Source organism: Astatotilapia calliptera, chromosome 7, assembly GCF_900246225.1.
Source record: "Astatotilapia calliptera chromosome 7, fAstCal1.2, whole genome shotgun sequence".
In the NCBI taxonomy this organism is placed as follows: Eukaryota; Metazoa; Chordata; class Actinopteri; order Cichliformes; family Cichlidae; genus Astatotilapia; species Astatotilapia calliptera.
The window spans coordinates 35,453,619-35,475,665 of record NC_039308.1 but is presented as its reverse complement, the minus strand read 5'-3'; the positions used below and the strand labels follow the sequence as shown (position 1 = coordinate 35,475,665).

General features: G+C 42.0%; 1 protein-coding gene across 3 annotated transcripts in view; it reads left to right on the top strand.

Annotated features, from left to right (window-relative positions):
- wdr7 (WD repeat domain 7) overlaps positions 1 to 22,047 on the top strand; it is a 101,430-nt gene that overhangs the window by 371 nt on the left and 79,012 nt on the right. For 2 of the 3 annotated variants that reach the window (XM_026174507.1, XM_026174509.1), the window contains exons 2-15: positions 2,169 to 2,340; positions 2,429 to 2,535; positions 3,757 to 3,835; positions 4,638 to 4,812; positions 4,938 to 5,014; positions 5,558 to 5,677; positions 7,181 to 7,326; positions 7,418 to 7,520; positions 11,970 to 12,117; positions 12,527 to 12,642; positions 12,878 to 13,010; positions 13,166 to 13,386; positions 14,177 to 14,372; positions 17,525 to 17,739. In XM_026174507.1, the coding sequence (XP_026030292.1) occupies positions 2,182 to 2,340; positions 2,429 to 2,535; positions 3,757 to 3,835; positions 4,638 to 4,812; positions 4,938 to 5,014; positions 5,558 to 5,677; positions 7,181 to 7,326; positions 7,418 to 7,520; positions 11,970 to 12,117; positions 12,527 to 12,642; positions 12,878 to 13,010; positions 13,166 to 13,386; positions 14,177 to 14,372; positions 17,525 to 17,739 (1,995 nt within the window). In that variant the 5' untranslated portion in view covers positions 2,169 to 2,181. The remainder of the gene's footprint in view (positions 1 to 2,168; positions 2,341 to 2,428; positions 2,536 to 3,756; positions 3,836 to 4,637; positions 4,813 to 4,937; positions 5,015 to 5,557; positions 5,678 to 7,180; positions 7,327 to 7,417; positions 7,521 to 11,969; positions 12,118 to 12,526; positions 12,643 to 12,877; positions 13,011 to 13,165; positions 13,387 to 14,176; positions 14,373 to 17,524; positions 17,740 to 22,047) is intronic. The other variant, XM_026174508.1, reaches the window with a different exon arrangement.

Below are 22,047 nucleotides of genomic sequence, written 5' to 3'. Positions count from 1 at the left end.
GTATTTTTCCAGCTGCCAGCTTAATAGCTAGCCTTGGATTAAACATCTCCGTTTTATCCAAACGTGTTAGCTTTAAACCCGAGTGACACCAAGGTTACTGATGATGGCTTAATTACGTTTACGTTGTGTGTGTGTGTTATTTGTCTGGCTTTATTGCTCTTTTGTGTGTGGGTGACTGTCTTGAGACTGATGGTGTGTTTGTGTCGGACTGGAGCAGCTGGATTAACCTTTTTGACTCTCAATAGTAGAGGAGCAGAAATATGATGTAAAGTGAGCACGTGGCTGTACTGCCTGTGAAAACGTTTCTGATCGCGTTTCAGGGGCCACTGTTTGGGTTAATGCCAGAGTTTCACTTCCCACTCGGGAGTTACTCTTAGTAACTCAGTTTCCAAGTCCTTCTGGTTATCAAGCTCACTATCGGTATACCCATGGCTGACCTGGTGGAAAGCATCATGAAGAATCTGCACTTGTAGGAGGAAGTCTTCCTGAACATCTCTCGTGTCCTGGGCAACAGCAGCTTAATAGTTTCCCATGAAGCATGGTTTTTTGAGCCATGACTGCAATTTGTATCCTGATATTTGTGCCACAGTTTTATTTATTCCTTTGTACAACCTCATTACTTCAGGTTTTGGGCCACCATTTAATTTGTAGATTGGTTTATGAGTTTCTGGGTTCATGCCTCTGTTTAAGTACTTACCTCAGGATTTTGGACCACAGATTCATTCGTTCGTTAATTTTTGAGCCACAGCTTTGGTTTGCACCTCAGTTTTTCTTTAGTGGGGATGAGTAAATGATGAGTGGGGATGAATGGTCCTAGTTTTCACTACTCCAGCATGGTTTAACTTTGTGAGTGTGCTGGTCCAAAGTCCTGAACTCTTGAGCTCCCACAGTGAGAGTATCAGGAGGCTCTGTTGTTGCTTTTGAGTAATCTTGTCACCTTGGAGCTAAGGGTCACTGCAATCAATACTAATGCTGATTGGAATGATTGCCTGATTTGCCTCACGTGATTAAACATGTGGTCTCCTCCAGGATGACATTGGCTCTGTTTATGGATCAATAAATGATTTAATGGCGATCAAAAGGATGTAAATAAAATGTCACTTTACAAGGCAGAATCAAACTTCCTGCCCTGTTATTGCTTAACTGAAGTTGTGGTTTTTTTTAACAGTCATTCTTGCTGACTTCTTATATGTGTTGTTCTGCATGATTGTTGTTATTTTTATCATGATTTTGTTGGGTCTCTGTATTGTGTTTTTTGAGTTGTTGTTTAAAGGAAAACTCTCCAGCGCTCTTTGCATAAGATTTGTTCTTGAGTCACATCACTTGCAGAATATCCGGAGTATGATAATGATCTGCACTGAGGGATGAACTCTTCACCTTCTGTTGTCACATGTTTGAGTTTTGTTGTTTTTCCGTCTTTTAATGGAGTGTTGCTCTTACAGACTAATCCAGAAAACTTGAAGCTCACTGCACCACACAGCTTGTTTTGTTGGCAGAGCAAGCATTTTTTAATTATCACTTGATCGTATTCATTTCATTGTGGGAAACCAAAGTTATGATTTCAGATTAAAATTATATTTATTGTGCAGACCTGCTACAGAACAATGCTAAACTGGAAGCTGTCTGTCTGCATACGAACTGTTATCTTTAAATCTAAATTTCATATTTGTTGCAAACCTTTCTTCAGACTGACAGCAGCCATCCTCAGGCTTTCTAGCAGTGATACCTGCAGAGGGAGAGCTGCAGAGATCGCAGGGTGTGCTTGGGTAGATTTATCTCACTGCTTTAGTAACTTATTACAATTTGGACTGTAAATATAAACACACTCAAAGATTTGTTCCTGCAGAACAATTTTTTAAACTTGACAAGTTTAAAAAGGTATTCCCATGTGAAATGGGTCATAAATGATCATTTCAGTAGTATTTTAGCTGTTTGAGATTTAATCCTGGTTCTGATTGTGTCCTTAGATAATCAGCTTTATTTGCTGGAGTAAAATCAAACTTCCTCCTGATTGTTGTGCATGAGCATGAGATCCAAAATGCACCAATCAAAACTGTTCCAGGTTGCTGTTACCCACGAAGTCATTCAAACATGTAAATGTTGCTAAAACCATTAAGCTAAGGCAGACTTCTGCCACACTGAAGCCTCATTGTTTCCTCTGTTTCTAGACACCTCACCATAATGTCGGGGAACAACTTGGTTCTACCCATAGTGCTCTGGGGCCGCACAGCTCCCACACATTGCATCAGCAGTCTGCTGGTGATGGATGACTTTAGCACCATCATCACCGGCTGCCACGATGGACAGATCTGTCTCTGGGACATGACGCCTGAGCTGGAGGTGAGTGTTTGTGCTCCAGCTTTATTCAATCTGCTTCTTCTCCTCCTCTCATCAAACACTCTGCTCCTCTCTTATGTTTCCTGCTCAGATTTGTCCCAGGGCAATGCTGTTTGGTCACACAGCCTCCATCACCTGCCTGTCTAAAGCGAGTGCATGCAGCGACAAACAGTACATCGTCAGTGCATCTGAGAGCGGGTGAGCAATCGTGAAGCGTGCTTCCATGAGACTTCTTTTTGCTAACTTTTATATAACACGTTCATGTGGGTTGTATGTACAGTCGCTGTGTGTACACCTTTCTTTTCTTGTGATTTTTATTTTTTAACTTGTGTCTTAAAGTATTTTCATTTCAGTGCTGAGGCTCAGTTGCGGAAAGATTTGTCAGAATAGTTTTGGGAATAAACTCTGAAGACTGGTATTTAAATTTGAGCCTTTTCATCCTAAATATGTGTCACATCTGCCCTAATTGTTATGCCCGTACAGTGGTTACATGTTACAGACATAAACTGTATAAACGACAGGTTTTGGGACTGTAATGTGGTCCATTTATTTGTCCTATACTGAGACTTTATTACCTTTTGCTTTTTGGTTTATTGGAGCCAGAAGTCCACATATTTGGATGAAAGGGTGGAGTACGAGGCTTTTACAGATGGAACTGGCAGACACGTGCATCTGTTAATAGATCAATAACACACTGATCTGTTAATGACCTGTTAACAGATGGGTGTACTGTGATCCCTATAAAAGATAAAGCTCTCTATAGAGGCAGAAACTGTTCTCTGTAACAGTCTGTAAAGTCCTGTAAACTTGGGTCTTTTAATATGGGAGTCTATAAGCGACTGACTCACTTATGGACATAAAAGGAACTGCACTCTTTGGATTTATTTCTCAGTCTCAGAGGTTGCTGCTTGCCTTTTTTGATTAAATAAGCGTTATAGCTGTCCTAAATGAAGTTGCCGTTGTGTTTCTGCTGTGATGATTTGTTGTAGGAGGTTTAGTTTGGACAGGGTGATGCATAAAATTTAAAAACAATGAAATAAGTCATTACAACATATAAATAATTTTTTTAAAGCATAGCTTCTAAGCCAGCTCTGAGCCAAATTCCAACAAATGCATAAGTGTGAGAAATGTGAAAAAGTCTGAGAGGAAGGCACTGGTGCAGGACAGCACATCAGTGGTAAATGTGTATTAGACTGCCTGACTTCACGTCCAGTCATTTTCAGAGCTGGATGTTTTTGAGATGAGGCATTGTTGGTGTACGAAAGGGACCATCTCATGTACTGCAACCACTGTGGTTTTCTAAAAGAATGCAGTCCATTTTACTACAACCATAATTAGCTTAAAACAGATTAGGCTTCTGTGTATGAGGAAGCTCTTCAAAGTACATTAATGTGTGACAGCAGCTTTTTGACCTTACAGGGAGATGTGTCTGTGGGACGTGAACGATGGACGCTGTATTGAGTTCACAAAGCTGGCATGCGCTCACATTGGCATACAGGTAACACACACACACACACACACACACACACACACACACACACACACACACACACACACACACACACACACACACACACACATGCAGTGAATGATCATCAGACATCAAGATGTTAAACAGTACATTTGCATAGCACTGATTCAGCCTCGCCTTATTTATTCAACCCAAATACAGTCTGATTGGTTAATTATGTCAGGTGTTTTCTACTTGGCTTCTTTTTTTATGGTAATAATAATAATAATAGATTGCATTTATATAGCGCTTTTTTTAGGCACCCAAAGCGGTTTTACAATGCCACTATTCATTCACACACTGGTGGAGGCAGCTACAGTTGTAGCCACAGCTGCCCTGGGGCAGACTGACAGAAGCGAGGCTGCCATATCGCGCCATCGGCCCCTCTGGCCAACACCAGCAGGCGGTAGGTGAAGCGTCTTGCCCAAGGACACAACGACCAGGACAGAGAGAGCTGGGGGATCGAACCGGCAATCTTCCGGTTACAGATGAGCTTCCCAATACTATTGTAAACTAGTGTTTACTGTAGGGTTTTCATAATGAGAGCATACAAAGGGAATGGTTGTGCTCTTTCCCTAAGCTTTAAGGTGTATTTCCCTTTTCCCTGAAAAAAGGGGAAAAAAGCTCAGGTGGGAAAAAAAAAAGGTGAAAAGTATTTAACCAGCACACAAAAGCCTAATGTTACCTTCAGGAAAAAGTAGAGACCAAAATTAAACCACAAGGTGATTGAAAAGACCTTTAATCCAGATCATTTCATCTTCACTCCCCTCCTTCTCTGCCTCCTCTTCAGTACTACCAGTTCACCATCGGCACTCAGAGGGAGGGGCGTCTCCTCTGTAATGGCCACTACCCAGAAATCTTGGTGGTGGATGCCACCAGCCTGGAGGTCCTGTACTCGCTGGTGTCTAAAATCTCTCCTGACTGGATTAGCTCTATGAGCATCATCCGATCCCACCGCACACAAGGTGAGAGTTTCCCTCAGGTTCACTGCTTTGAATGTTAGCTTGCAGACTGCCCTGCACAAAACATCATCGCTGTGGACTTCTTCATGTTTGTACTTGTGAATAAGCTATGTTCTGTCTCTGTGCAGAGGACACGGTTGTGGCGGTGTCAGTGACGGGCATCCTGAAGGTCTGGATCATAACACCTGAGGTCAGCAGAATGCAGGTACACCTCCATACAGGTGTTGATTAAAACGCGCATCAGGCTTCAGTTACACCATCGTAAATGAAGCTGTAAATAAAGTAAAGAAGAAAACACAGACCTCCCCAGTCCTACTTAGATTAGAATATCATAGACTGTATACAAAAGATAGATGTGGCCAGCTTGATGTCACCCACTGGTTTCTGGACAGCTTTAAAAAGGTACCAGCATTTAGTGGAGGTCAGGCCTAACAAGTTTACTAGAGTCTGTTTCAGCATACCTGTCGCACCCCTAATTTTAAAGTATTATAATCTGATGGAGGAGTGTCAATAGTCTAAACATGTTTATTTCTGATATAAAGTTGGACATTTAAACATGAGTCTGTGGAGAGTCGCTCACTTTTGGAGCCAGCCTCAAGTGGACGTTAGAGGAACTATAACTTTTGGCACTTCAGCCCAGGAGGTTGTTTAAAAATCAAGGAAAAAAATACTTCTTTTCTGTGTCTCCAGCATCGATGCATGGCTCTGCTCAGGATCTAACTTGTAATTTCTTTTTCTGTTTTTTCAGGACTTGGACCCTGTGTTTGAAGAGGAGTCCAAACCAATCTACTGTCAGGGCTGCCAGAGCATCTCCTTCTGCACCTTCACTCAGAGCAGCCTGCTGGTCGTGTGCTCCAAATACTGGAGGGTAAGAACCTGCACGAACCACTCGGGGGTTGTTTTTGCTGGCATGATGGTCACAGTGGTGATTGATCTTGATGAAATGCTCCTGTGTCTGGTTACCTATTTTAAACTGATCAAAATAGATTGAACAAAGTTGGTAGAGTGAAAGAAAGGTTATCATGTAATACCATTTAAGCCAGTCACATGAAGCCTGTACTATGTAGGAGGTAACTCGAGGGTTACCCTTGGGTTTTCTATACTATGAAGATGGTTTACTTCTTACTGGGTAAATCATTATGGTATGCTCCACCTGCTGTTGGAGCAGTGCAGTGTACCTGTTGTACAGAGAAATGAGTTTTATATGTGCAGCTTTTTAAGTCATACCCTACTAAAGCCAATGATTTAACCAAACTTTGTGTCAACTGCGCATGTATTAAGGTGGTGATTTAGGAAATGTATAAAATGTTGTCATACTTGATTATAATCTGCTGGTAAACCTCTTTTATTCCGCTGGAAGTGCATCCAAAAGAAACCAGGAAAAACTCTGTACTGTGGTCCCTCATTTATCTCAGGTGTTACATTCTAAAAGTAACCCGCGATAGGTGAAATCCGAGAAGTATCCAGCTTTATTACAATTATTATAGACGGTTTTAAGGCTGTAGAACCCCTCACTACACACTTTATACACTTTTCTCAGACAGACATGAACATTTTCACACTTTTCTCTCCTGTTTAAACACTCTCAAAGTTCAAACCTTCGTAGAAAAATAAGTCATGTACGGTATTATAGAGGAAACAAGAAGAATGAGTTGATTAAAGCTTGACTCACTTTGCTGTTTTGTTTCGCTTAATGCGCCTTATAATCCAAAAAACACGGTAACCTCTACCTTCCTTTAGCATGTCCAGAATTCCAACTTTTTGTGCGATGGTTAGCAACATTTTGTCGACATTGTTGTGTTTGTTGGGGAGAAAACATGCATACAACATACAAACATGCAGTACAGCACTTCACTCACACTGCTAGCGATCGCAGATTTATGTAAATTTGACAAGCTGAACACATTCTGTACTGGACAGGAGACACGGCATGGAGGAAATTGACTATGGTCTACAGCCGATCTGGACGCAGCACACAATGCGCTGTTACCCCCCCCCAAGAAAGAAAACAAAAACAAAGAAACAGCCATAAGATTTGCACACAAAAAATCCGCGAAACAGCGAGGCCGCGAAAGGTGAACCGCATTATAGCGAGGGACCACTGTATTTGAGTCACACGTTACACTTATGAGACTTTGACTGGTGTTTCTCTGTTTGAAATGTGTGAAATTAACACCCTGATTAAGGCTTGTGTGTTCAGAGTATTAAAAACTGCTCATCCACTGAGCTAAACATACACTGAGGATTTTGATGATTTTCTAGCCCTGCTACCACAGAGGAGTGCTGATGGTTCTCTACAATATCATCACACAGCAGTCTGAAGTCTTGGCCTGGACAGATGGTTATGTTAATGAATTTTTGTCTGTTTCAGGTGTTTGATGCGGGCGATTACTCCCTGCTCTGCTCGGTGTCCAACGACAACGACCAGTCCTGGACGGGAGGTGAGTTCATCGCCGCGGACAAAGTCATCATCTGGACCGAGGATGGTTGCAGCTACATCTACAAGCTGCCAGCCAGGTAAGCCTGCCGCTCATCTGTCATCACTGCAGGAAAAAGACAGGTTCATCGTCATGACAATTTAACCTAAACATGTCTTTGTGTTTCTTAGCTGCCTGCCTGCTAGTGAGCATTTCCGCAGTGATGTTGGGAAAACCAAAGAAGGTTCGATCCCTCCGCTGGTGTACAGCATCGCTGACCGCTCAGACAAACAGGTGAGTCCTCCATCCGCCTCAGATTGCATGTGCAGGGAGGAAGACGGGAGATTCAATGATTTCATACCAAGTAAATACAGGGCTAGTGTTGCAGATATAGCTACTGATACCGATGCTTTGAACTTATAAGGCAGCCTCTGTTCTTTAAATGGTTTATAGGCTATAAATAGAATAGACTTGACGGGGGCGTCATTTGATTAGTTTAAAAAACTTTGAGAAGTGATTGAATGAGATCCTAAACACAGTTTGAGAATAACACAGGTAAAACAACATTATTATTATTATTATTATTATTATTATTATTAAGACATGTTTAAGCTAAAAACTTTATACTGCATTTCAGCATTGAGCCTCCATCAGGAAATGTATTTTCACAACTAAAAGTTATGAACTCCAGTTATTCACATTAACTTTCAGTAGTCGGTAAGTCAGCAAACCTGTAACCTTATTGTGCAGCAAACCAGCAGGCCTGTCCTGCTTTTAGCTATGTAAAGCCAACCTAACGTGGTACTAGCTGTCTACTCTGCAATAATATTGATAAATGTGGTTCTTGAAGTCTTCAGGCTGCTTTGTCTTGTCTATATGATTTATTCTATGCGAGGTTCACTTCATGCACCTGGATTAGTACACCTGGTCGTGTATTCAAGATTACAAAAAAGCCAGCAGAGATCAGGTCCAACAACAGTTGCAGATATGACCTGTTGTTCCAGGCGGTAGCTCATGCCTGTTTACACTTTATTCCTTTAAAGCTTTTAATTTGAAACCGCTGCGGGAAATGTAAATGAAAGGTCTCATCTTGATCCGTGTGCATGAACCTGACTCTGTGTTCTGTTCCTTTCTGGTTTAATTTCCTCAGTTTTTTTTTCATGTGTGTATTTATAATTTGTCGTCTTGTTGGTATTAATGTGTTGTCTGTGCCTTTTTTGTTACTTTTGCTGTTTCTACCTTATGCTCCCTCCCTCGCTCCTCTCAGAGGGAAGGAGAGGGAGGTGAGGAGGAAGAGATGGTTTTGGAGGTGAAGTGCTTCCCTCCCAGCGGGTACGACTTGGAGCTCTACATCCCAGAGCCGTTATTCCACCACCGGCCTCTAGAGGCACCTGTAAGCCCAAGAAAAATACATGGTGAAAGCGAAGGCAGGAAGAAGAAGGTTTCACTGTCATGGCTAAGCTGCAAAAGCTACAAGAGGCAGAATAAGAGTTTTTAGAATTGTATTCCTTACTTTGGAGAAGCCAGAGCTGAAAAATGCTCGATTAATCTTTCTTTCGAGCTAATTTGTGATATAAATTATTCTTAGGGTCCAGGTGGGGTCAAAAAGATATTATTTTGAAATGCTTGGAGCATTTACAAACTGACTTTGGGACTTTGCAGCTCATCCAGAAAGTGACAACCAGGTGAGAAGAGCGAACTGTGAGAACAGCAGTGAAAGTGTTGATGTCAGCTCAGTGGCTCACATTCTTCAGCTCACACTTTTCAGCCGTAAAAACACACCATCCCATGTCATCAGGGGGTGCAAAAGTCCTTTAAACACTAGGTAAAGACCCAACACTATTAGAGGGAAAACCTTAACAATCAGAACATCTGCTATGACCAAACACTTGGCAACAGTGGAGAGGAAGAACTGCTTTTTCTTCCAGGATCATGGAGGTGCAGGTCTCCGATTGCTGTAGCCATTTCCGGGTTCAAATGTGCCTTCAGTTCTTAAAAGAAAGCAAACACTTAGGCACCACTAAGACAAATGCTTTTGATTGGTTAGTGAAGTTTGGCTTGTTGACATAGTGATGTGGTGCGTGGCGGGCAGATGTTTCCAAAAAAACCCAGATGATCCTGATGTGCCATTTTACTTGGGGAAAATCTAGGAAACACTTTTAAATCTGCAGTCTGAGAGTGACTGAGAGTGTTGGGATACTGTGGGTCTATACGAGGCCTGTAAGATGTAATGGGACCTGATCATTCAGGACTTTGTTTATCAGAAGAATATACTGAATTTTATATTTTATATATTTGAAAGCGTAGACTAATTCCTGATGTCAGTGAAGCTGTGGCTTAGGTTGTACATAAAATGGCAGTGGTCCAAGAATGAGTCCTTGAGGAACGCCATCATAATAGAAAATGCTAGAAATATGGTAATATCTGTAAGTTTGCTAGGAAAACAAACCACTGACGGCTGCTGTTTTGCTTGTAAGAGGTAATTAGTTGTTTTGAGAGTGAGCTGCTGAGTTGATGACTATTTGAGTGAACTGCCTGTTTTTGTTTGCTCCGCTCTTTGTTTTCCTTCCTGCCTAACCAACTGATGGACTGAACTCACTCTGGTTCACCTGGTTTCACGCTCTCCTCCCACTAAAGCAAAACTTGTCCTCCAAAAGCACCATCACCCTCCTCATCTGTCTTCATGCTGATGAAGATGCATGCAAAGTCCCCCAAGCTGCTTTCTAAGCAAATAATGACCCGCTGAGTCCCGGAGGTCATAACAAACCAAAGGCGCACAATGGGTCAGCCACAGTCAAATAGCCAAAAACTCTACGTTATTTGTGAGGTGTTGATAAATAATAAAAAAAAAGATATTTAGCTTTCATGGGAACAGCTTTTTTCCCCTGTTAGGGAAGCTACAGAGTGGTTGCTATAATTACCAATGTCCTTTATTTGACAAATGTCTTTGTTTTCTTTTATATGTCTACATTTTCGATAACACAGCAAAAAGGTGGTTATTATCTTGGCATAATGGAAAAGATGGCCATGGTCCACATCAAATGCGAAACATTTCATTGAAGTGAATACCAATTTTTGGTACTTTTACAATAATGCTTTTTAAAAAATGTGACACATAATTGTAATATGGTGCACAGAACTCGCAAACATAACCAAAGCCAGCGTGAGCTCCAGCGCTAGGGCCGACTTCCTATGATCACCACCAGCTAAATAAATAATCCAAATATAAAATGTAATTTTATATTCATCTGGTGTGACATAATATTTAATGTGATGTAATAATAAGTTATTTACTGTAAATAATATTGTGTTGCTCAGGTGACATTTGTCAGGTCAGCCACAATGAAAAGTGTCATTCTGAAAGAATGAAGTTGATCTAGAACGAGAGATTTTCTAAACTAAAATCAGATTTTTGATTTTCATGGCCAAATTTCCAAAGCTTTTTTTTTTTTTTTTTTTCCATCATCCTTGGTCTAAAATTCTCTTTCCTGGTTGGCCTTTAATTTAGAATTTACAAATAAATTTTTTTAGTAGTGGCATTAATTCTGTACAGTTTTGCTCACTTTTTCTTTTTGCATTAAATATTAAAATAGGTTAAAAGAAATTCAGGTTACACGTCACAGAACTCTGAATATTGTGTTTCTAGTTATCCAGATGAATGAGGTGCAGTGGGTGGGTGTCCCGTCTCTGTTTTTCTTGCTTCCTCTCTGGTGGTTTTTGCTGAAAACTTAAACTCTCCTTGCTGTTTAATTGTTTGCATCTTTAGTGAAAGATGTGGTTTGGTTTGTGTGTGTTTGTGTGATATTTGGTGGCACTTTGCATACCCTCACTGCTCGTCCACAGCGCTCAGATGAGCTGAACTAACTGATCGTTCTTCACCCCCTCAGCCATTACGCAGTGACGCTACGCCCGCAGGTTCACCGGCTTTCATCATCGCAACCCCCCCCACACGCCTGCCAGCACCCCAAACTGCACTCTGAGAATTGTTCTCGCACTGCTCGTCACATTAATTAGTTTTCACTCTTTATTACTTCATGTATTGATAATAGATGTAAGTCAGCCCAGTTTTGGTTAGCGGTGGATTGCTTGTGTTTTTTAGGCAGTAAAAGCTCTGCTGCCCTCCTCCCATCTCCACCATTTTCAGTAACCTTTGGATTTTTTTTTTTTTTTTTAAATAGTATGAAATGCTAAAGTGTGATTCTAGTTGCGTTTATTCTCTCCCGGAGAGGTCAGTTTTATCCTGATGTCCAGAATTATTGAGCCAAGGAACAGAATCTGCTCAGATTTTTGGTGATACTCAACCAAACTGATGTCATCTTTTACTCTGCTCTACAAATTTTTACTTCAGAGCCTTGTATCAGGCTCTCATATAACCAAGAGATGGCGCTGAGACAGCCATCCATGAGTTCGGCTTATTTCATCCCAGAGTTAGAAAATAAAAAACAAAACAAAAAAACAGTGGTTGGAGCGCTTGTAGATCAGAGATGTGTGGTTCTGCTTTTCTGCAGTTTGCTGTGTGTTGTTGTTGTTGTTTGAAGACAACCTGAGAGCAAAACCAACCATTTCAGCTTCACTTGGCTCTTAAATTTAAGCTCAGCTTACAAATTCAGCATATTCCAGTATTGGTGGAAGTGTTCTGGCCAATTGGAGAGCCTTTAAAGATGTTTTCCAGCTGTCACCGGGGAGCTTTGAGGCATCACATCTTGTTGGTGTTGACATGTATTTTTTCCTGCCTTCCTCCAGCTCCTCATCTGCCCTCCTGTGACCCGCTTCTTCTTCAGCCGGAGGGAGCCCTTCCATAAGCTGCTGATCCAGGGTGACTCGGCGGGCAGAATGACCCTGTGGAGCATCCCGGACACCTCGCCTCTGCAGCCACAGTCCACCTCCACAGGTAAGGAAGGGGGGAAGATGGTGAGGTTTCTCTGGTAAAAGTCTTTTCATAAAACTTTGCTGTTTTTCTTGAACTTCAAACCTCAGCATGACGTTACGATGATCTCTTTTTTTTTTTTTTTTTTTTTTTTTTTTTTTTAGCTTTAAAGCAGCCCATTGTTAACGAGTTGGTACTAACGGAGGTTGTTTTTAGTCTGTTGGTCCAAAAATACAAACAAACAGAAAAACTTGATTCATAGAGTTTCTTTTCTTAAGAAAAATGTGGAAGAGAAAAAAGAAAAGCAGCATAGGTCCCCTTTACAAGATGCCTGATTGCATTGTTCAACTTTCTGGAGAGCTTATTCTTCATCCTCAAGTCCTTCAGAAGGCTGATCTCTAAACGAGTCCTTTGTCTGTTTGTATCACTGCAGAGCTGCAGGTGTCATTCACCATCAGCCTGCAGGAGGCATTTGATAAGCTGACCCCAGTGTCCTCGGGGATCATTGACCAGCTCAGCGTCCTGCCAGGCAAAGACGAACCCATTAAGGTCTGAACACAGAAAAGTTCTCATTAAATTATAAAAGAAGTTGTTTTAAAGATTCAAAATATTCTCACAGAGTTGAAAACTTTCAAAAATGAAAACAAACGTGTGTGTGTGTGTGGGGAACGTCCTTTTATTGTGTCCATCAACACGACCCCAAAATAACCTCTTTTGTGAGCACGTGTGCGATAGGGTTTACACAGTGGGGAAACTCTAAGAGAGTGTGTGTGCTTCACCTCAGGTGACGGCCAGCGTCTACATCCCCTCTCAGGGGCGCCTGGTGTGCGGGAGAGAAGACGGCAGCATCATCCTCGTTCCCGCCACTCAGACGGCCATCGTCCAGCTGCTGCAGGGCGAGCACATGCTCAGGAGAGGTGAGACAAACAAACTATACAGACACACTAACAAATCCAGGGAAGTTTTGTTTCAATTTGACTCCTTTTACATCAGTTAAGATTCATTTTCATGCCTATTTCTAGTTTTAGTTGACTTTAAAAACCTTTGACCTTTGTGTCGGTCTGTTCTGCAGGCTGGCCGCCTCACCGCACCCTACGAGGCCACCGCAACAAGGTGACCTGCGTCCTGTACCCATACCAGGTCTCGCCACGCTACGACCAGCGCTCGCTGGTGTCTGGGGGAGTGGACTTCTCCGTCATTGTCTGGGACATTTTCACCGGGGAGATGAAGCACATCTTCTGTGTCCACGGAGGGGAGATCACGCAGCTCATCGTTCCGCCAGAAAACTGCAGCGTAAGACCGCCACCGCACGGGTCTATGTCTGCTTTCAGGCTTTGTTCTGCCGTCTCTGCAACACTGTTTGACATTAGATTTAAATGTTACGAGGTTACAGTCGTCATCGTTACTGTGGAAATAAGTTGAGACCTTTGTGCTGTTGTGGTTTCAGAAGCCCACCTGAAACTACACAGAGAGGACTTCGTATTGTTTACATGACATTAAAATAAATGGTTAGAGATGTTTTGCTTCCATGGAAATCACAGTAATGCTGTTGAGTACAATGGCTGAGCTGTTACACACACACAAGCTTTAATGAAGACATCAGATGGGCTTCTTCTCATTCTTTTAATAGTAAAGGGTACCTATTGTAACTGTTGCTCATTTCTTGTCACATATGTCCTGTTCCAATTTGGTTCTTCATATTAAAGTAAACTGTGAGGCGGACGCTCAGGCTTCAGGATGCTCTAATCAGTTTCACATAGTTTGTTTCTACTCTTGGCTCTACTTGATGTCATAGAGAGCAGATATCTTTTTTTAACCAGTGATATCTGACTCCAGAGATCAGAAGACCTTTGCAGCAGTGCAGTCACTAATGACTAAAAAGGGTCATTCCATTTAAATTGAATCAAATCTGACATCTTGAGTGGTTTTAAATGCTTCGAAATCCTTGAAAATAAAATAATGTTAAACGATTCAGAGGCCGTATTGAGTTTCTACTCTGACTTATTGTCTGCTAACCTCTCGGTGACCTGCAAGCACTTCTTCAGATTCTATGCCTCACCTTGCTGCTGTGTTTCCTCTGCAGACTCGGGTGCAGCACTGCGTCTGCTCGGTGGCCAGCGACCACTCTGTCGGCCTGCTCAGTCTCCGGGAGAGGAAGTGCATCATGCTCGCGTCGCGGCACCTTTTCCCCATCCAAGTCATCAAGTGGCGCCCGGCAGACGACTACCTGGTGGTGGGCTGCTCTGACGGCTCTGTGTACGTCTGGCAGATGGACACAGGTAAGAACCAGAGGACCAGGAAGGAGGTGTTTTCACTGTACTAGAACATGGAAACCTTATGACTGTTAAGATACCGATCATAATATTCTATATTAGCCTGTTTGTTAGCTCAAAGGAAAACCTTTGCGAGCTGCTACCAAGGCTGAAAGGTTCAGGCTTGCAGTTTCCTCCTACTTCTAATCTTAATGCTAAGCATACATTAAGGGGGGTGGGGGTGGGCGTGCTCTCTGCAGTTCCCCCAATGACCACTAGACACTGGCTTCAAAACAGTTAGTCCTCATACACTGATCAAATAATTAATACAAGCACTTTTCCTAAGATTCACATCCATATTCCAATAAACATGTCAGATAGCAGCTTGGAGCTCAGTATATTGGATAGGGATACTTTACCATGCAGACTAAAGAGTCAAACACAACCAACATTATAATAATAATGGATTGCATTTATATAGCGCTTTACAATTCCACTATTCATTCATTCACTCACTGGTGGAGGCAGCTACAGTGGTAGCCACAGCTGCCCTGGGGCAGACTGACAGAAGCGAGGCTGCCATATCGCGCCATCAGCCCCTCTGGCCAACACCAGTAGGCGGTAGGTGAAGCGTCTTGCCCAAGGACACAACGACTGAGACTGTCCGAGCCGGGGCTCGAACCGGCAACCTTCCAGTTACAAGACGAACTGCCAACTCTTTGAGCCACGATCGCCCCTAACCTTCTGATTAGTAGATAGCTGGTCAGCCTCCTGAACTACAGCCACCTAATAATCCCCCAAAACTCGTATTTGTATCTGATGAACAGGTTTGCTTGTGTTGGCTGAACAATAACTTGGCTCTCGTCCAACAATAGCTCCAAAAAGTCAACATGGCAGCTACATCCTTTGGTTTTTTGTTTTCCCAGTTAACCTAATTTGAGCTCTGTGCTTAACAATATCCATCTTATCATCCTGACATGAAGAAACGAAGTGAACATCTTCCTCTGTACCTGCTAGCTCATGTGCAGTCTGCACCATGTGGCACAGCATAGAGGTAGCATTAACTTGAATGATGACTGGGTACTGGAACAGAGTGTGTGTGTGTGTGTGTGTGTGTGTGTGTGACCTGAATGAGCTGTAGTGCTGGGAAATTGCAGGGTATCTAAGTGTGAAATTAAGGAAGGTGTGTGTGTACTCAGGCGTTAGACATGTAATGGGGCCATGGCTCATGGGCCTTCATCACTCACACACACCTATACACACTCAGGTATAATGGTGCCACTTCTCCTCTCACTCAATACCAGAGCCAATACTGATGTCAGCTCTGTCTGCAGCTAATGATGTCTCTCTAAAGCCCGTCTCTTTCTATAAAGGTGGAGAATTGTTACACTGGAGAAGATCGTCTGTGACCTGAATCATATTCAAGAGACTATAGATAATGATTGTGAGTCTGAGATGGTGTGAGAGAGATTGGAAGATTGATATAAATAAAAGGAGAGTGCAAGGGCAAGAGGAGAGAGACTGATGGAAACAGAAGGCGAGTCTGTGTGATGAGAATGAAGAGAGAGAGTGAGAGAGAGAGAGGCTGAGATAAAACCATCGATGTGTCAGTTCATCCTGACGATGTCGTACAGGGTCGAGGTCAGAGCTCAGTGCAGTTCTGAGGCCCTGAGAACACAACGCACAACCCCACCTACTGTTCTGTCAAAGTTGAATCAAAACCATTGAGCTTCCCACAAACAAAGTGTGTTGGAAACCCTTAAAGTTTAGGGTTGAGTTGAAGATTTCAGAGATCACTATTGGAGCTCTTCATGGTCAAATTTCTACTTGGTATTAATGAACTGCTTCATCCATCATATGTAGCTCCTGGGTCTCTGAGCTCAGGGAAATGTTGGCTGTAGCTGGGTCCAATTTGCAGAAGTCTCTTTTTAAAAAGAAGCTTAAGACCCACCTGTGCAGGATTGCTTTAGTTTTATCCAGTGTGAAGCGTATTTTCTGTTTATTCAGATGAAATCACCTTTTAGAGTGCAAGTGGTTCAATTAATTGATTGGGTGGTCAACAGATGACAGGCTTTTTTTTTTTTAAACATACTTTTAATACAATCTTGTATTGAAGGAAATTACACTGGACATTTTTCACTGTTTCCAATTTACTGATAAAAAGGTCAGTGCAGGATGAAAATTGTTTTACAAAACTCTGGCTCTTTCTATTGAATGTTTTTCTCTTGAAATGTCTCTTGAGATATTTTAGGTTTACTTACTGTTTTACATGTAAAAGTTTTATTTTATTTCTGTCTGCTTAAAACACAACTCCTTTGTTTACTTATGGATCTACTATGACTGTTTGTCATTTTAAAATTCGAAATTTAGTTAAAGGGCTTGTAATACACTGCAAGAATTTTCTTTTTCAAACTGCATACGATTGCAGTGTTTGATTTTTATTGCTTTGTATTATCCTTGTGTTGTTTAAACTGAGTGTTACTACCAAATTAACCTAATAACCTTTGAGGACTGTACTGCAATTGAGAGCTTGAGGTTTAGAGCTATCTATATCTACCCTATGGATTTAATAGAGGGGCAGCACGGTGGTTAGCACTGTTGCTTCACAGCAAGAAGGTCCACTGTCAGGTCGGGGTCCTTCTGTGTGGAGTTTGCATGTTCTCCTCGTGTTTGTGGGGGTTCTCTCCAGGTACTCCAGCTTCCCTCCCACAGTTCAAAGACATGCAGTTAGTGGGGATAGGTTAATTGGTAACTCCAAATTGCCCATAGGCGTACCCTGCCTCTCGCCCTAGACAGCTGGGATGGGTTCCAGCCCCCCTGTGACCCTGACAAGGATAAGCGGCAGAGAATGGATGGATGGATTTAATAGAGTACCATCAGTCAACTAAAACAGTGAGTGCTAAACACCTGCAGCTACAAGGAATTTAAACCATCCAATTAGCAGTTTCTTTCCATGCAAAATCTTTAGCTGGTCTAATTGAGAAATGAATGGGCACAATGAGAAAAAACAAGGCACTTATGTATTAGAAGTTAGCAGTGAATCTATATATTTCAGGTTTACTGTGCACAGGTGTACACCTGCAGGTGGACCAGGGGGTGAAAAAATATCAGACTGTTGGTTTGTGTGTAGCTTGTGTCTTCTGAGGCTGAGGCAGATTTGTTTACTGGTTTGGTTCCAGGAGCGTTGGACCGCTGTGTGATGGGAATAACTGCAGTAGAGATCCTGAATGCCTGTGATGAGCTGGCTCCAGCTACTGTGGATGCTCTGAGCCACTCGGCGGTGAACCTGAAACAGGCGATGACCCGCCGCAGCCTGGCCGCACTGAAGAACATGGCTCAACACAAACTGCAGACGCTTGCCACCAACCTGCTGGCTGCAGACAACGCTGACAAGGTGAGGACGACCACTAAAAGTCACAAACACACTGGAAGAAATAAGTTAAACAGAAAAAGGCACAAAACAAAGAAATGTGCATATAACGGTTGACCTGTAGCGTGTATACAGGAATATTTGTTTACCATCAGATCCTGAGCAATCCAAATGCAGGCAACGCTTGTTTTTTCTGCACACTGTGAGGCTGTTGGTATTTATTAAATTCAAAGGAAAGACCCTGACTCTCAGCCACCTGTGGGGAATAATGGTCTAGATTGTATTTGTTAGCTGAATTAACATGCTAGACATTTCAATATGTTAGATCAGTAAAGGGGTAAGCAAGCAAAATTGTATTTTGACAATACAGCAAAAATGTCAAAACAAATATTGTTAAAATGACAAGTTTTAAGCTGCTTTTTAAGACGGATCACTGAGCAACAGATCACACGTTTGCAGGTACACGTCTTTGGTCCTCATTATAGTTTTCGTTATACATTTATTGTTAAATCTGTTTACTTTAAGTCATTGAGATTAGCATCTCTTTTTAAAGAGAGTCCTCAAAAACCCATATACAACAGTATAAAGAGTAGTGAGTATATTTTGAAAGCACCTGCAAGTACAACTGCAGATATAAATATAAACTGTTGCAGCGCCTTAGAAACAGGGGACAGCAGACAAGCCTGATATCCACCAAAATGACTTGATGTTCTGTTTATGACCTGAAACTACTGACTGAGCCCATTAAGTTCATAGAGGTCACAGAAGACCATAGAAGTCGAAGGAGTCGCCCCCTGGTGGTCATTAAAATAATAGAGGTTCCGCATTGATGTCACTTTCAGCAATCTGATTCAGATTGGGAATCTTTTCAACACTTTGTGGTAAATCCTGATTCTACTTTTATTTATTTATTTAGTTTTTGCTCAAAACAAAGATTTGTTTTCTAAACCTTCTTAGACTGAAGCTGAGGTTTGTCAAATGTTAATTTTTTCATTTCTACGAAGTTCAGATGTCTCTTTATGTTCCTCATATAATGATTTTCTCTTTGCATCATTCACCACACACACACACACACACACACACACACACACACACACACACACACACACACACGTCATCTCAGTCACAAAGCTGCTGGCTCAAGTCAGACCAATTAAAACTCTGCTGGAGACGACCCACAGGTCAACCGTACAGTGACTTCTCCAGGGAACGATGGCATTAAATGTCATAATGGTGAAAAAGAGTGAGTCCAGCGTTTCTTTTGAGACTTTCTGGAGACTAGCTTTTCAATATTTAAACCTGTACCAGCACAAGTCAAACTACTTGAGTAGCCCTTTTTTTTGTTTTTCTCTCTCAAGTCTTAAACTTGGTCCTAATTATTTTTTTTTTCTACTTTAAAATTACCTTCCAGAGCTTGTTTTTACATTTTTACCTCCTGTAGTGCCTTTGTGCTTTTTTCCCAACTTCCTGTGCATCAATACATCCTTTATATCCCCAGTTTTGAAAATGCGTGTGTAGTAAGTTTATAGTAACTAAATAAAAACATAAAAAAATGCAATAAACTACCCAGAACATAGATACAAAAATTATAAAAGGAAAAAAGTTGCATAAAATCCTTTCAAATCACAAAACATTATTTTGAGTGTGCACATAACTTTGTTTTTGAGATACACCCATTTTTATAAATTATAATAAAAATGAAAATAAAATGCACACTGTGCACAATTTGCAAAAAGACAGTATGTACATCAAAATTCCATTTCCAAAAGTGCATAGTTCTCAGTGTCTGAGGAATTGAATTGAAATGAATATCTTTATTGTCATTGGTGCTTGAACAACAAAATTAACAAGTTGTCTTTGATCAGTGCTAAAAACCTTAAAATACCAATAAAACGACAGAACTTTACATTCATGACGTAGAAATGACGTATAGAAAGTCACAAATTCCTGCCTTTCCTGGGAAAACCAGTTTTTACAGTTGGTGCTGTGCATGAAACCATGTAATGGCTCATGCTGATTACATGATGATGTATGGGAGCAGAGGCGTGCTTGTTGGCTCAAGTACCAAAAACCGTAGTTTCTCTAATATCCACTAGAGGCTCACTCCAAAAGTGAGTCAGTCCCACAGTCAGGACTAAAGGAGAACCTGGGACTGTTGTGGAGATGAAACTAACATAGAGGAAAACTGAGTTAAATGTTTTATTGTGTCACTCTACCATAAAATGTCTTAAATTTTGTGTTTAAGGTATTTTAATTATGAATATCTACCTTTTCAATATGACTGGAAATAATGAAACGAAGCTTTAAACACCGATCATACGTAATGAAGAATTATATTTTAGCTCACGGCACACCTGAGTTACCCTTTCTCTGCTGTATTCGGTAGCTTTCAGCTTCTTTGAGCTTCACCTGTGAGGGGACCACTTGTCAGACGTGATGATCTGATCTGTCCCGACAGCGGTAACCCCTCCCAAATGTGCAGCCCGGCACCGAAAACAAGCGCTGTGAATTATTTAGTGCTTGAACAGCGTTTAGTTTAGTTGCCGGTGTAGTTTGACTTCTGCAGGTTCACCTGGAACTCATTTACCTCAGGTCTCCTCTGCTCTAAGGGGTCGTTCTTTCTTTCTAATTTTCCTCCCTCCCTCCTGTTTCCTTCCACATGATAACCTTTGTGTTGTTTTCTCTCTCCTCTGGGTCGTCTGTGGAGAAACCCCCCCTCCCCTCCGGTCATAACTGCCCATAATCACAGCTCTTCTGTGAAAAGGCCAACAAACAACAGCTGTAATCTTTCTTCTCCTTTTATGTTAGAAATGCATCACTGTGCTTCACTTTCCTGCCTCCCACCCCCGCCGTCATTTCCCCCTCATGCCTGCTGAAATTATGGCTCAACACCACCAACTCCCCCCACCGTGTGTGTGTCCTCCCCTGCTGGGTGTAATGGTGGATAATGACCATGAAATGTCAGACTATCAACCCAAACATTTCACCCAGCTGACGTGTGTGTGTGTGTGTGTGTGTGTGTGTGTGTGTGTGTGTGTGTGTGTGTGTGTGTGTGTGTGTGTGTGCGTGCACAGTTGATGTTGGTTTGTTCAGAAGCTATTCTGCTGAATGTGCTGATCTGTGAATGTTTGTGTTCATGAGGAAAAACGACTGTATCCAGACTTTGGAGCTTGCAAGAATGATGTTTTAGGTCTTCAAACCTGAGGCTGAAGCTTTGCCAGGATCCAGGAAGTCAGTTTACTGGAACTCTGAGTTTGTTAATCCTGAGCTCAGGGAAACCGGAACTCTGAGTCAGGTGCCTCAGATCCTCTGTGACTCCTCCCCCTCCTCCTGCACCTGAATTTAATGACAGCGTTGATCTGCTCCTCTTCTCCCCCATCTAATCTTCTTCTTCTTCTCTCCCACCTTTTTCTGCACCTCATTCATTGCCTCGTCTTCCTCCTTCCTCTTCTTTTCCTTCTCAACTTTCTTCCCTCTGCGTGTCTCCCTTGACCACCCTCTTCTTATTCACGTCCTCCTCCTTTTTCCTTCCTCTCCTCTGCTGCCTTCATATCCTCCTCCTTCCATTTTCTTCCACTTTCTACTTCTCTGCCTCTGCCCTCTACTGTCCTGTTCTCCTTTTCCTCCTCAACTTCTTGTCCTTTTCCACCTGATTCTCTGCCACCTTCCCCTCCTCTACCAACTTCTTCTCCACCTTATTCTTCACCTCCTCTTCATCCTCGTTTTCTTCTCTGTCCTTGTGCTTCCCACGCATTATCCTCCTGCCCATTCTTCGGTCTCCTCTTTTAGTTTTCTGCACAAATTCAAGCTAACTGTATCTCTCCTCATTTACTTAAATGATCTCATGCCTGATTTGCCTTTCTCTCTCGCTCCTGTCACTGTGTTTTTAACTCCATGTCCTCCTGCTGGATCTGTTTTGTAGTTGAGTCGTGTTTGACTCTAAGAAAGCTGCTCTTTGATCAGGAGAACAATTTCAATTCTGACTCTCTCACCTAGTTCTGAAGCCATGTTTCCTCACATCACACCGGGCTGCTTCATGTCTGAATTTTTATGTGTCAATAAATGTTTCTTCATTCTCAAACTTAAATATTACAGACCGCACTCCACTGTCGAGATAAATAGTGCTGCAGACTGCCTTTAGATGGCAGTGTTACTCCACCAAAATGGAGCCTCCCTCACACAGACGCAGGGATGAGGCTCCAGTATCAGGAAAAATCAAAGGCATCTATGAAAATAAGAACTAACTTCTTAGTCTGAAGCCAGAAACCAGAATTAAAATGATCCGAGCAGGAGTCTAGCCATTCTTTGAATAAAATACTTCATAAACATCCT